This window comes from Macaca nemestrina, chromosome 7 (genome assembly GCF_043159975.1).
Source record: "Macaca nemestrina isolate mMacNem1 chromosome 7, mMacNem.hap1, whole genome shotgun sequence".
NCBI classification, from domain to species: Eukaryota; Metazoa; Chordata; class Mammalia; order Primates; family Cercopithecidae; genus Macaca; species Macaca nemestrina.
Window position 1 is genome coordinate 137,411,460 of NC_092131.1, and position 14,160 is coordinate 137,425,619.

Consider the following 14,160-nt stretch of genomic DNA (forward strand, 5'->3'; position numbering starts at 1 on the left):
CCAGGACCTGTTTTTAGCAGTGTAAGCACTAAGACCAGAGGGCTCAACATCTTCCAGCAGATCTCATCACAACCAATGACTAACAAAGACAATTCCCTCTTCTGTTCCACATAAATGATTACAGAATTGTAAATACCAGAGCTAGAAGGACCACAGAGATCATGTAGTCCAACCTCCTCATTTTACAAATAAGAAAATTAAGGCCCAGACTAGTCAAACGACGACCTTATTAACAGAGCAAGAAAACACCAAGACTCTCAAATAGGACTTTTTCCCCTTTGAATCATACTTCAAAGTTAAGTTAGTTAGGGCTAGTGATAAATCCCAGGCAATACCAGTAAGAAATTTATTGCCTAGGTATCACTCACCTGAATTCATAAGTATCAGGATGATTTTGATAACAATAGGTCTGGGTTTTGTTACTGAACTATAAAAAGAATCTCATTTGCAAATGACCTTACCTATCTGGCAAGCTCACAGCCTAGTCACCTATATATACCGCCTGACTATGCTTTGTTTGGGGGGAGGGAGGAGATGGGTGAGCGTGCACAAAGGGGAGAATATCTCTCTCCCCTGGAGATTAGTCTATTTTGCCATTTGCAAAATGGACCTCAAAAAAGCCCGTGACTGAAATTTTTCCCAAGGTCTTCCGGATTTAAATGTATGACAGTGGACATAAAACACAATCCACAAAGGTATATAAACACACCACTGCTCTAAAGTATCCTCTGGGAGTAAGCTGCTTGGTGGGAATCTGTTGGCTGTTGTTTTTGGTGGGGGAGGGGTGGGAGAAAGTAGGTACTGATTTCCCTAATGTTTCCTTTGTGTGGCTGCTGTTGCCATGTGGTGGTCTGTTGCTATGAAGATGTGTGGTGCCAGACAATGGCTGCTAGGCTCTTTATGACTGTGCTATTGGTAGAGTTATTTCTTCCAGATTCAAGCTGGTATGCAATTGGCTAAACAGTGGAGAAAGCTTGGTTGTTATTGTGCCCCATCTCTCCTCTAGGTAAGTACTGCCTGGGGCAAGACTGAAGGTGAAGGGGCATTAATTATAGCATATGAGAAAGAAAAACCAATAGCTGAATGCCACCTTGCTTTTCCAGTGCAAATATCTAAAATTAGATATTTCACAGTTCACACACATATTTTCTACATCAAAATCACACAGGAAAAACCAAGGGTAACTACGAAGGTTACCATTTCCATGAAAGAAGATTAATGGAGAGCCCCTTCCCTTTAGTGAAAAGGATAATGACCCACAGCTGGGATCTGCAATCAGATGAGGATCAAGAATAGCTGGGGCAGGTTCTCAGTGGCGCTACCACAGGCAGACTAACTTCCTGCTAAGCAAAACCATAGCCTATTACTCTGATAATGAGAAAACTGCAGCCCACAGACCAAAGTAGAGGGCTCAACCACAGAGTTTGAAGTAGGGCCGAATGTTCTCCTGGGTAACAGGGGCCAGAGTACACAGAAGTCACCATGGGTCTGTTTAGATGTCAGATACTTACCCACCCTCTTCATACTCCCACACAATTACTCTTCTTTCCATCTCAGAGTATATACAGACACACACACACAATATATATATATATGCATGTCTGTGTATATATATTTTAAAGATCTAGCCCCTGTGCTGTCAATACCATAAGCCAGTAGTTAACATATGGCTATTTAAATTTAATAAAATTAAACATTCAGACTCTCGGCCAGGCGCAGTGGCTATATGAGGCATGAGATTGGTAAACTTTTTTTTAAAAAAAATATATATATATATTTTTTCTTTTGAGATGGAGTCTCACTCTGTTGCCCCAGGCTGGAGTGCAGTGGCACCATCTCGGCTCACTGCAACCTCTACCTCCTGGGTTCAAGCAATTCTCCTGCCTCAGCCTCCCGAGTAGCTGGGATTACAGGCACCTGCCACCACGCCCGGCTAAACTTTTTCAACAAAAGACCAGATATCAAATATTTTAGGCCTTGCAGGCCACAGGGTCTCTGTTACAACTTCTCAACTCTGCCACTGTAGGGCAAATGTGGCCAAAATACATTAAATGAGAATGACTGTCTTCCAATAAAACTTTATTTATGGGTCCAGGCCCAGTGGCTTACACCTGTAATCCCAGCATCTTGGGAGGCTGAGGTAGGAGGATTGCTTGAGCCCAGGAGTTGAAGACAAGCCTGGGCAACACAGTGAGATCTCATTTCCATAAGAAAATATTATAGGCCAGGTGTGGTGGCTCACGCCTACAGTCCCAGCACTTTGGCAGGCTGAGGCGGGCGGATCACTTGAGCCCAGGAGTTTGAGACAGCCTGGGCAATATGGCAATACCCTATCACCACAAAAAGTACAAAATTAGCCAGATGGGATGGCACATGCCTGTAGTCTCAGCTACTTGGGAGGCTGAGGTGGGAGGATTACTTGAGCCCGGGAGGTGGAGGCTGCAGGGAGCTGTGATCACGCCACTGCACTCCAGCCTGGGCAAAAGAATGAGACCCTGTGTCAAAAAATGAAACAAAACAAAACATGTCACTTCTAATAGAAGGTTACAGAAAAACAAAACAAAACAAAAACAAAAACAAAAACAAAAAACAATACTTTATTTATGGACCAGGTATGGTGGCTCACACTTGTAATCCCAGAACTTTGTGAGGCTGAGGCAGGACGATTGCTAGAGCCTAGGAGTTTGAAACCAGCCTGAAAAACAAAGTGAGACCCCATCTCTACAAAAAAAATTTAAAACAAAAAAAATTAGTTGGGCATGGTGGTGTGTGCCTGTAGTCCCAGCTACTTGGGAGGCTGAGGTGGGAGGATCACTTGAGCCTGCAGTGAGCCATGATCACACCACTGCACTCCAGCCTGGGAAACAAAGCAAGACTCTATCTCAAAAAAACAAAATAAAACAACAACAGCCAGGCATGGTGGCTCACGGATGTAATTCCAGTACTTTGGGAGGCCAAGGCAGGCGGACCTGAGGTCAGGAGTTCCAGACTAGCCTGGCCAACATGGCGAAACCACATCTCTACTAAAAATAAAAAAAAAATTAAAAAATAAAAAAAATCAGCCAGGCATGTGATTCCAGCTACTCGGGAGGCTGAGGCAGGAGAATCACTTGAACCCGGGAGGCACAGGTTGCAGTGAGCCAAGATTTTTCCACGGCACTCCAGCCTGGGTGACAGAGTAAGACTCCGTCTCAAAAAAATAAAATAAAAAATAAAATAAAAACAACAAGCAAACAAAAAAACCCTTTATTTATAGACATTGAAATTTGAATTCCATGTAATTTTCATGCCTCACAAATATTCTTGGGTTTTGCGTTTTTTTCAACCATTAAAAAATATAGGCTGGGTGTGGTTGCTCATGCGTGTAATACCAGTACTTTGGGAGGTGAGGTGGGAGGATTGCTTGAGCCCAGGAATTCAAGATCAGCCTGTGCAACGTAGTAAGACACTGTCTCTACCAAAAAAAATTTTAACTACCCGGGCATGGTGGCATGCTCTGGTGGTCCTACTTACTTGGGAGGCTGAGGTGGGAGGATTACTTGAGCCTGGTAGGCTGAGGCCGCAGTGAGCCATGATCGTGCCACTGCACTCCCGTCTTGAAAAAGCAAGACCCTGTCTCAAAAAATATATATATACACACACACACACACACCATTCTTAGCTCATAAGCCATACAAAAGCAGGCAATGTGCTACTGTAAGACAACTACAAGATAAAGAATGGAGAGCTTTTTGATCGGAACTGCCATCTTCCAGTAATTCAACAAACACAAAGGTTAAGAAGAGAGGCACCCGATATATGTTCTCTAGGCCTTTTAGAAAATATGGAGTTGTGGCCGGGTGCAGTGGCTCACGCCTGTAATCCTAGCACTTTGGGAGGCTGAGGCGGGGGGATCACCTGAGGTCGGGAATTGGAGACCAGCCTGACCAACATGGAGAAACCCCGTCTCTACTTAAAAAAATACAAAATTAGCCAGGCGTGGTGGCGCATGCCTGTAATCCCAGATACTCGGGAGGCTGAGGCAGGAAAATCACTTGAACTCAGGAGGCTAAGGCAGGAGAATCGCTTGAACCTGGGAGGCAGAGGTTGCGGTGAGCCGAGATCGCGCCATTGCACTCCAGCCTGGGCAACAAGAGCGAAACTCCGTCTAAGGAAAAAAAAAAAAAAAAGAAAAAAAAAAAAGAAAAGAAAACATGAAGTTGTTTCTTTGGCCACATATATGTGAATCTATAAGAAAGGTGATAATTGTAGACATCAAGGGAATTGGTACTGTTCAAAAAGGAATGCCCCACAAGTGTTACCATGGCAAAACTGAAGAGTCTAGAGTGTCCCCCAAGCATGCTGTTGGCATTGTTGTAAACAAACAAGGGCAAGATTCTTGCCAAGAGAATTAATGTGTGTATTGAGCACATTAAGCACTCTAAGAGCCGAGATAGCTTCTGAAACATGTGAAGGAAAATGATCAGAAAAAGAAAGAAGCCAAAGGCACCTGGGTTCACCTGAAGCAGCAGCCTCTACCCAGAGAAGCACACTTTGTGAGAACCAATGGGAAGGCGCCTGAGCTGATGGATCCTCTTCCCTACGAATTCACAGGATAATGGGTGTTAAAAAAAAATGACCTCAGGACTGTAAAAATGTTTCTCTTCATTGAGTAGAAGTGTTGTGTCCTCTCCCCTAAAAAAATATTTAAAGTAAATTTTAATTGTGTCCTAATTCATTATGTAATGTTTTTATTTTCAAATTTAATGTATTTCTTGCTGAAAGATGTGAGGTAGCTTATTGTGCAACAAATTACTCAACTGGTTAGAAAATAGCCGAATATTATTTATTTATTTATTTATTTATTTTTTTTTTGAGACGGAGTCTCGCTCTGTCGCCCAGGCTGGAGTGCAGTGGCCGAATCTCAGCTCACTGCAAGCTCCGCCTCCCGGATTCCCGCCATTCTCCTGCCTCAGCCTCCCGAGTAGCTGGGACTACAGGCGCCCGCCACCTCACCCGGCTAGTTTTTTGTATTTTTTTAGTAGAGACGGGGTTTCACCGTGTTAGCCAGGATGGTCTCGATCTCCTGACCTCGTGATCCGCCCGTCTCGGCCTCCCAAAGTGCTGGGATTACAGGCTTGAGCCACCGCGCCCGGCCGCCGAATATTATTTATAAAATATTTGTATTGGTTTGAAGACAGTGCCTCTAAATCATCATGGAAGAAATAAAATAATTTACAAAACTAAAAAAAAAAAAAGAAAACAAAAGAATGGAGAGTAAGGCCTGGTGCAGTGGCTCTTGCCTGTAATCCTAGCACTTTGGAGGCCGAGGCAGGCAGATCATTTGAGGCCAGGAGTCTGAGATAAGCCTGGCTAACATGGTGAAACTCCATCTCTTCTTGGAGGTTTCAGTGAGCCAAGGTCACACCACTGCACTCCAGCCTGGGTGACAAAGTGAAACTCCATCTCAAAAAAAAAAAAAAAAGAAAAAGAAAAAAGAATGGAGAGTAACGGAACTTACTTATATGGTAGTAAGATTTCTACATTCCACTTGAGATATTAATTTTAATTAAACTGTAAAAAGTTAAATCTATATATTGTAATTCCTAGAGAAACCACTAAACAATTATACAGAGACGAAGAGTGAAGAGTCAAGAGATGACTAGGGAGGTTTGAGCCTAGAAAATTAGGAGGATGGTGCTGGGCGCGGTGACTCATGCCTGTAATCCCAGCATTTTGGGAGGCTGAGGCGGGTGGATCACCTGAGGTCAGGAGTTCGAGACCAGCCTGGCCAATATGGTGAAAACCCGTCTCTACTCAAAATACAAAAATTAGCTGGGCATGGTGGTGGGCACCTGTAATCTGAGCTACTTGGGAGGCTGAGGCAGAAGAATCGCTTGAATCCCGCAGGTGGAGGTTGCGGTGAGCTGAGATCGCGCCATTGCACTCTGGGCAACAGAGCGCGACTTTGTCTCAAAAAAAAAAAAAAAAAAAGTGCCGGGCGCGGTGGCTCAAGCCTGTAATCCCAGCACTTTGGGAGGCCGAGACGGGCGGATCACGAGGTCAGGAGATCGAGACCATCCTGGCTAACACGGTGAAACCCCGTCTCTACTAAAAAATACAAAAAACTAGCCGGGCGTGGTGGCGGGCGCCTGTAGTCCCAGCTACTCGGGAGGCTGAGGCAGGAGAATGGCGTAAACCTGGGAGGCGGAGCTTGCAGTGAGCTTAGATCCAGCCACTGCACTCCAGCCTGGGCGACAGAGCGAGACTCCGTCTCGAAAAAAAAAAAAAAAAAAAAAAAAAGAAAGAAAATTAGGAGGATGGTAATGTAGGTGTAATGAAGAGAAATAGAGAAGGAAAGAAATTTTTGGTAAAAAATGGTGAATACTCCTTTTTAGACATTTGAATTTAATAAATCAGTTTCTGGTGATGTTCATCAGTGAAACTATTAGGCAAAAGGTCAAGTATAGAGATAAAGTTCTGGGTATTGTTCATACAAGGTAGACAGCTAAAGACATGGATATATAGGAGAGTACTTACAACAGAAAGCTGCTAAAGTAATAGCTTTTGGAAGTTATGATATATGAAGCCTATGCAGAGCAGAAGAGTGGCAGATTCTGCTAATTTCTTCCCCTTTCCCTTAGTAAGAGTCCCTATTTTGTGTGGGGAAGTAACGTATCCAGCTAAAAGGCTACATTTCTTTGCCTTCCTTGCACACAGGGTAGCGAACAAGATGTAAGCAGAAGTCTTATGGTGTGGCTTCTGGGAAACCTCTCCAAAGGTAACAGACTAAGATGGGAGGCAGGTGCTTTTTCTCTTCTACCTTCCTTTTCTTTCAAGACTGGAAAGTAAATGTGATGGCTGGAGCTACAGAAGCAATTTTGCAATAAAGAAGTAACTTTAAGGAGTCTGAAACAGTGATTCCATTGTGATATCATCATACCAGCCCTAGACTACTTACCTACATACCTCCAAATTCTCTTATATTAAATCATTATTATAGTTTCATTTCTTCTCCAAGCAGCTAAATGCCATTCCTAACTCAATGGCTCAACTTTCCCCACTATGGCACACACAATAAATGAAAAAATATATTGTGGATAAGTCTGTTTGCCTGTGGGAAAGGCAGCAGGGCACCAGCTGCTACAGACCCTATCTAGAGGCTGATAGGACTGAATTGACCAATATTTCAGCATCCTGAATCTCAACAGGAATTTCTGATTAAATGAATACAAGGAGGATGAGAGACTGGCACAAAATAGAGAGAATAACCAGTTATAAAGAGAAATGAGATTTATGACCAAGGCAAGAGAGGAGAGTTTCAAGAATAAAGAAATAAGAGAGCTAATAGAAGTCTAGGAAGGACTGAGAGAAGACCTCTGGAAAACTGGTATGAGAAATGTTTCAGTCAAATGGTGGTAGAATAAATCTGATGACAGGATGTTATTACAATAGGGAGCAGGGGTGGGCATGGTGGCTTACACCTATAATCCCAGCACTTTGGAAGGCTGAGGCGGGCGATCACCTGAGATCAGGAGTTCAAGACCAGCCTGACCAACATGGAAAAACCCCATCTCTACTAAAAATACAAAATTAGCCGGGCGTGGTGGCATAGGCCTGTAATCCCAGCTACTCGGGAGGCTGAGGCAGGAGAATTGCTTGAACTCAGGAGGTGGAGGTTGCAGTGAGCCCAGATCATGCCATTGTACTCCAGCCTGGGCAAGAAGAGAGCAACTCTGTCTCAAAAAAAGTCTCTGCTCCTCCCGTTCGACAGAGAGCCACATATTCTCTCACATCCTGGCTCACTGCAACCTCTGCCTCCTGGGTTCATGGGATTCTCCTGCCTCAGCCTCTGGAGTAGACGGGATTACAGGCATGTGTCACCATACCTGGCTAATTTTTGTGGTAGAGACAGGGTTTCACCATGTTGGCCAGGCTGGTCTCAAACTCCTGGCCTCAAGTGATCCACCTGCTTCAGCTTCCCAAAGTGTTGGGATTACAGGTGTGAGCCACCGTGCCAGTCCACTTGTTCGTTTTCAAGTTGCCAGAGTCAACCAGTGTTGGATCCATGCTGATTCCATGTTTCTTTTCTTTTTTGAGATGGGGTCTCACTCTGTCACCCAGCCTGGAATGCAGTGGCACAATTTTTTTTTTTTTTGAGACGGAGTCTCGCTCTGTCCCCCTGTCTGGAGTGCAGAGGCGCGATCTCGGCTTACTGCAAGCTCCACCTCCCGGGTTCCTGCCATTCTCCTGCCTCAGCCTCCCAAGTAGCTGAGACTACAGGCGCCCACCACCGCACCCGGCTAATTTTTTGTATTTTTAGTAGAGACTGGGTTTCACCGTGGTCTCGATCTCCTGACCTTGTGATCCGCCTGCCTCAGCCTCCCAAAGTGCTGGGATTACAGGCGTGAGCCACTGCGCCCGGCAGTGGCACAATTATAGTTCACTGTTGCCTTGAACTCCTGGACTAAGTGATCCTCCTGCCTTGGCCTCCTGAGTAGCTGGGACTACAGGCACAAGCCACTGTGCCTGGCCCTGATTCCATGGTTTAAGGCATAGATTAAAAAAAATTTTTTTTTGTAGAGATAGGGTCTTGCTATGTTACCCAGGCTGGTCTCAAATTCCTGGGCTCAAGTGATCCATCTGCATCAGCCTACCAAAGTGCTGGGATTACAGGCATGAGCCACCACGCCTGCCCTGCATAGATTTTTATAACTTAAGAGCTGACAGGTTGGGCATGGTGGTTCACGCCTGTAATCCCAGCACTTTGGGAGGCTGAGGCAGGATGGTCACTTGAGGCCAGGAGTTTGAGACCAGTCTGAACAATGTAGCAAGACTCTATCTCTACAAAAAATTAGCTGAGTACGGAGGCACATGCCTGTAGTTTTAGCTACTCAGGAGGCCAAGGTAGGAGGATCACTTCAGCTCAAGAGTTTGAGGCTGCAGTGAGACATAATGTTGTTGCTACATTCCAGTCTGGGTGACACAGCTTGACCCTGTCTCAGAAAAAAAAAAAAAGGAAAAAAAAGAAAAAAAGAACTGACAGATCCTAATTGGTCACCTAGTTCAACTTAAGAGATGAGGTAACTAAGGCCCAGAAAATTAAGGGATTTTTCCAAGGTCATAATGATAGTGGCAGAGATATAGAAGTCTCCAGATTTTTACTCCAGTGCTCCTTCCACTATACCATAAATTCTGCCATAAAGCACATTTGCCAAAGTAAACTACATCACTGGTATTGGTCTTTGGGTTAGTGCTACTATCCAAAAAGGAGAACCTATAGCATCTCCTAGAACTCTTACCTAAAGTCAGCCTTGCCTTTCTTTAAAATACCTCACAAGCCAGTAAGCAATTTTGTGTCCCTAAAAGTACATAGTCTGCTTTGAGGCTTCTTATATATTTTTTCAGGATCCTAGATTAGAGTTAAGCCTTGTGAACCCAGAACAGACTTGGTAGTTTTTTTTTTTCTTTTTTTTTTGAGATGAAGTCTCACTCTGTTGCCCAGGCTGGAGTGCGGTGGCACAATCTCGGCTCACTGCAACCTCCACCTCCTGGGTCCAAGCAACTCCCCTGCCTCAGCCTCCCAAGTAGCTGGGATTACAGGCCAATTTTTGCATTTTTAGTAGAGACGGGGTTTTGCCATGTTGGCCAGGCTGGTCTCAAACTCCTGATCTCAACTGATCCGCTCGCCTCGGAGGTATTCAGTATTTTGATTTGAAGTGAGGTGAGATAAAGCAAAATCCAGTGGAACTAGCCCTTATGTAGTGCTGAGGATGTCTCAAAAACAAACAAACAAAAAAATTCTACATTACACTTGGGTCTTCTAAACAGTTCCATGGTTGAATCTAGTCAAGTAGGATCTTCGCAGTGCTTACTGAATTATGAACAGCCTAAAAAGAAATGGAATCTGCAGGAATTTGAAAATGCATCCAAGGTTTAAAGTGAGTGATAGGGAGAGAAGAGGAAAGAAAGAAGTAACACTGTAGGACAAGTAGGCAAAGAAACTAGGAATAATTGAGGCCATGACTCCTACACCTGTTCTCAGCAAGGTGGCTCAGTTCTACAGGGACCTCAGTGTCCTCCATTCCCCTCAGAGGCCAAGCATTCACAGCTTCTCTCTGAGCTGTAAGGACTTTTCTGTTTGAAGACAGTGTAGTTTGCTGGACAAAGAGACAGACAGAAGTACAAAATGTCGAGAGGCAGACAAAAAACCTAGAAGTCTGGAAGAATTTTTTTAAAAGTATCTGTATATAGTTCTTATGATTAACTTGAGGACTGACTCGGTATACTGGATCTTACAGATCTTCAGAGAATGATCTTTACAGGAAATCTCTGTTACCTGAAGATGAAAAGGAATGTGAACCAACTGTGATCCCAATTCAGACCTTCGCCAACTGACAGTTCAGGTGAAGGCCCTCTGGGGTGACCAGAAAGCAAAGAAAAGATGAGTATATTATTGCAGACAGTTCTCTTTCCCTTGGGATGAAAGAAAAAATAAAGAAGAGAGCTAAGCCTTGAAATACAGTAAGTGGGAGAAAACCTGGTATTAAAAGTAGGATTAAAAATCTTACAGATTTAGACAACGAGACTGATCTCAAACCTGGTGAAAGCCGTATTTATTCTGAGTTTCAGAGAAGATTTAGATTTTTGGGAAGTATTTTGACACCATTCCTAAGTTCAAGCAGTATTTTAATATCCTCTAGATATATATTAAGATAGATCCAGAAATGACAATAATATAGGTGCAAGCATTCCTTCATTCCAACAAATATATTTTTCTTTCTTTTTTTTTTTCTCTGTTGCCCGGGCTGGAGTGCAATGGTGCGATCTCGGCTCACTGCAACCTCCACCTCCGGGGTTCAAGCGATTCTCCTGCCTCAGCCTCCCAAGTAGCTGGGATTACAGAGGCATGCCACCACACCCAGCTATTTTTTTGTATTTTTAGTAGAGATGGGGTTTCGCCATGTGGGCCAGGCTGGTCTTGAACTCCTGACATTAGGTGATAAACTGCACCTGGCCTCAAACAAGTATTTTTGACAGTCTACTACTATAGGTGTCAGTTGCCACCTATGTTAAGTACCTTGAATACAATGGTGAGCAAAACAGACTGCCTGATCTCAGAACTTCGAACACAGTAGGAGAGATTCATATTAAGAGAAAAATCATAAAATGATAAACAAAGTTGCAAACTGTGACGTGTGCTATGAAATAAAGTACAGAGTACCTTAAGAGTACATACTGGACTGGGCGCGGTAGCTCACACCTGTAATCCCAGCACTTTGGGAGGCTGAGGCAGGCGGATCACAAGGTCAGGAGATCAAGACCAGCCTGGCCAGCGTGGTGAAACCCCGTCTCTACTAAAAATACAAAAATGGGCTAGGCATGGTGGTGCGCGCCCATAGTCCCAGCTACTCAGGAGGCTGAGAGAGGAGAATCGCTTGAACCCGGGAGACAGAGGTTGCAGTGAGCCAAGATCGCGCCACTGCACTCCAGCCTGGGTGACAGAGTGAGACTCTGTCTCAAAAAAAAAAAAAAAAGAGTACATAACAGGGGAACTTGGTAATAATAGGCTGCCTGTGACAACCTGACAAACCTGAGAGCCTTTCAGAGCAAATGATTTACAAAAAAAAATTAAAAAAAATTATGTGTTAATTTTGCCCTGGCAGGAAGGGATCGTCAGATAAAAAGGTATTCATTGTCCTCAGGAGAGTGAAAGCATTAGCCTCACTCTCTCAAAGTTTTTGTTAGGTTCACATAAAAAAAAGCATCTTGTTCTTGGAGAAGAGTCACCATCATAAAGACAAGCAGAACAAATAGGAAGGAAATTGATTTATTCTATCTTCAATATACTGAAGCAAGAGGCCTTGAAGGTTGCTTGGTGGCACAGAGATATGGTCCGGATATGTCTGTCATTTCAACAGACTGTGACTATTCAGACATTTGTCCATAAGCAGATGACATTTAAAAAATCAGATAGGCACTTTGTGATTTTCAGATTGTATATTTTATACACATATCCAGAGTCAACCTCTAGAGTTAAACTCTCTCTCTACCTTCTCTGCATCAGCATCTACCACTCAGGCACACAATAAAACCCATTAGCAATGTTATTCTGAAAGCTGAAGATGTATTATATCCCTAATGATGAGACAGACAAGAACACAGAGTTCTTAAACTGTAACACATCAGCACCTATTGCATGGTAAACTTTAAATAAATACTGAATGACAACAAAATATTCAGGGGAACAGACTTTTGTTAGAATGAAATGCCTGAATTTCTAGGGGCAGACTGACAAAATAGCTCTCTGATAATCAGAGATGATTAGCTGCGCTCCTCTGGGTCTCTAAACTCCTCAGAGTGAGGATAGTTTGAAAGTCTGGTTACTGATGCAGAGACATGATGGGACTCTGAGGCCCAGCCTCTCTAACCACATATACTCTGACAAGGACTTGGATTCTTTATAAAAAGAATATGCAAAAATCAAATTGCCACCAGATGTTACTGAAAGATCTGAAATACTCCATTAAGTCCCTTTACACTTCCTTCCATTTTTTCAGGTTCATGAATTTCCAAAACAGAAGACATTCCATTCTCAGGGGCAAATGGAACATGCAAGAAGTCCGGATGCCTTGGGCAGCAGCAACCTACAGTGAGCCAACTGCTTAGTGGATGCCTGAAAATAAGACCATCTAAACACTTCCCCGTTGCCTCAGCCTATAAAATCTGTACCAAGTGACAGATACATGAAGTGGTGTGGGTGGCTGGGCAATGAGGCAATCAGTGGGAGGAGTGAGCTGGCTGTACCTATAGGTGTTAAAAAAGGCAAGAGCTGCATATGCAATGAGCCAACATTAAGTCAATTTAAGAGTGACTATTCTCCATCCCCTTGACTCCCTCAGCTGCCCTTTTATTACTTTTTCTCCTCAGCCCTGACCTCAAATTTAATTTATTTATTTATTTATTTATTTTTATTTATTTATTTTTTTTGAGACGGAGTCTCGCTTTGTCGCCCAGGCTGGAGTGCAGTGACCGGATCTCAGCTCACTGCAAGCTCCGCCTCCCGGGTTTACGCCATTCTCCTGCCTCAGCCTCCCGAGTAGCTGGGACTACAGGCGCCCACCACCTCGCCCGGCTAGTTTTTTGTATTTTTTAGTAGAGACGGGGTTTCACCATATTAGCCAGGATGGTCTCGATCTCCTGACCTCGTGATCCGCCCGTCTCGGCCTCCCAAAGTGCTGGGATTACAGGCTTGAGCCACCGCGCCCGGCCTCAAATTTAATTTATAATCTAACTCTCCCACATAAAATGATAGAAGGGATATGGAGAATACAGATACAGTTTGAATTACCTCCCCAACACCTATCACATGACTGCTTAAGCACCAGGATTAACACTGTTGAATAGCTATGAAGGGAAGATAATTAATCTAAAAAACTGGTATTGGCAATCTCTAGAAGCTGGGAAATTTTGCTAAGTCTGCTAAAATCCTCTGTGCGGGTATATCCCACAGACTGTGGACACTTGAGACTCTAATAACCACTTGGCAATATTTACAACAATAAGCCCCTGGTGGCTCCCCTGCAGAAGCAGGTTGAGAAGGGATGGGAAAGCCACATATCACACTTACCATCTTCTGTTTCCTGCCACACGATGCCTTCAAGGTTGACGCTAGTTCCAGGTTCACAGGGGCCCAAGCACTCAGGCTCTGTGGCTAGAGCCACATCACATGTGTTGACCCCAACTGATCGGGTACGAACCATGATCTGCTCACAAGGAGATGAGATGTCATTATTGACCACTGGCACCAAAAGGTGTATTGGCAGCACTGCTGGTGTGGAAACAGGGGACTCCATCTGTGGGGGGGAAGAAAAAGTAGTAGCTGAGTTGCAGGGAGAACATTTAGAGGAAATACCTTTTCTGTATTTAATCTAGTCCTATATCTATTCCTGCCAGAGTGCAGACGGCTATAAATAAGACTTTGGTTCTTCCTTTCAAGTTCTGGCTTATGATACCACTACAAATCTAGTGGTTTAGATGAGAGCATCCTGTGCTAAGAGAAACTCTTATTAATGAGCATATAATGATCTTATATAATGAGCATTAATGATCTTCCTCATAAACTACACTTGGCTAAAATTGTTTTTTAAAAAGTTCTATTTTTTCTCATCTCATTTAAAA

The 14,160-nt window shown here is 43.7% G+C and overlaps 1 protein-coding gene and 1 long non-coding RNA gene across 7 annotated transcripts in view; one reads left to right on the top strand and one right to left on the bottom strand.

The window, feature by feature from the left end:
- The window catches only part of LOC105488614 (zinc finger protein 609), a 243,690-nt gene that overhangs the window by 54,420 nt on the left and 175,110 nt on the right, over nucleotides 1-14,160 (bottom strand). For all 4 annotated transcript variants that reach the window (XM_071099354.1, XM_011752840.3, XM_071099355.1 and 1 more), the window contains one exon: nucleotides 13,610-13,835. In XM_071099354.1, coding sequence (XP_070955455.1) covers nucleotides 13,610-13,835 — 226 coding nt within the window. The remainder of the gene's footprint in view (nucleotides 1-13,609; nucleotides 13,836-14,160) is intronic.
- LOC105488611 (uncharacterized) lies at nucleotides 897-12,681 on the top strand. 3 transcript variants are annotated; one of them, XR_011625300.1, is made up of 5 exons: nucleotides 897-1,006; nucleotides 6,700-6,760; nucleotides 7,191-7,369; nucleotides 10,281-10,503; nucleotides 12,540-12,681. It is a non-coding gene; the product is annotated as an uncharacterized lncRNA (long non-coding RNA). The 3 variants fall into 3 exon arrangements; XR_003020624.2 differs by lacking the exon at nucleotides 7,191-7,369; XR_003020623.2 differs by lacking the exons at nucleotides 6,700-6,760; nucleotides 7,191-7,369 and having other exon boundaries at nucleotides 915-1,006.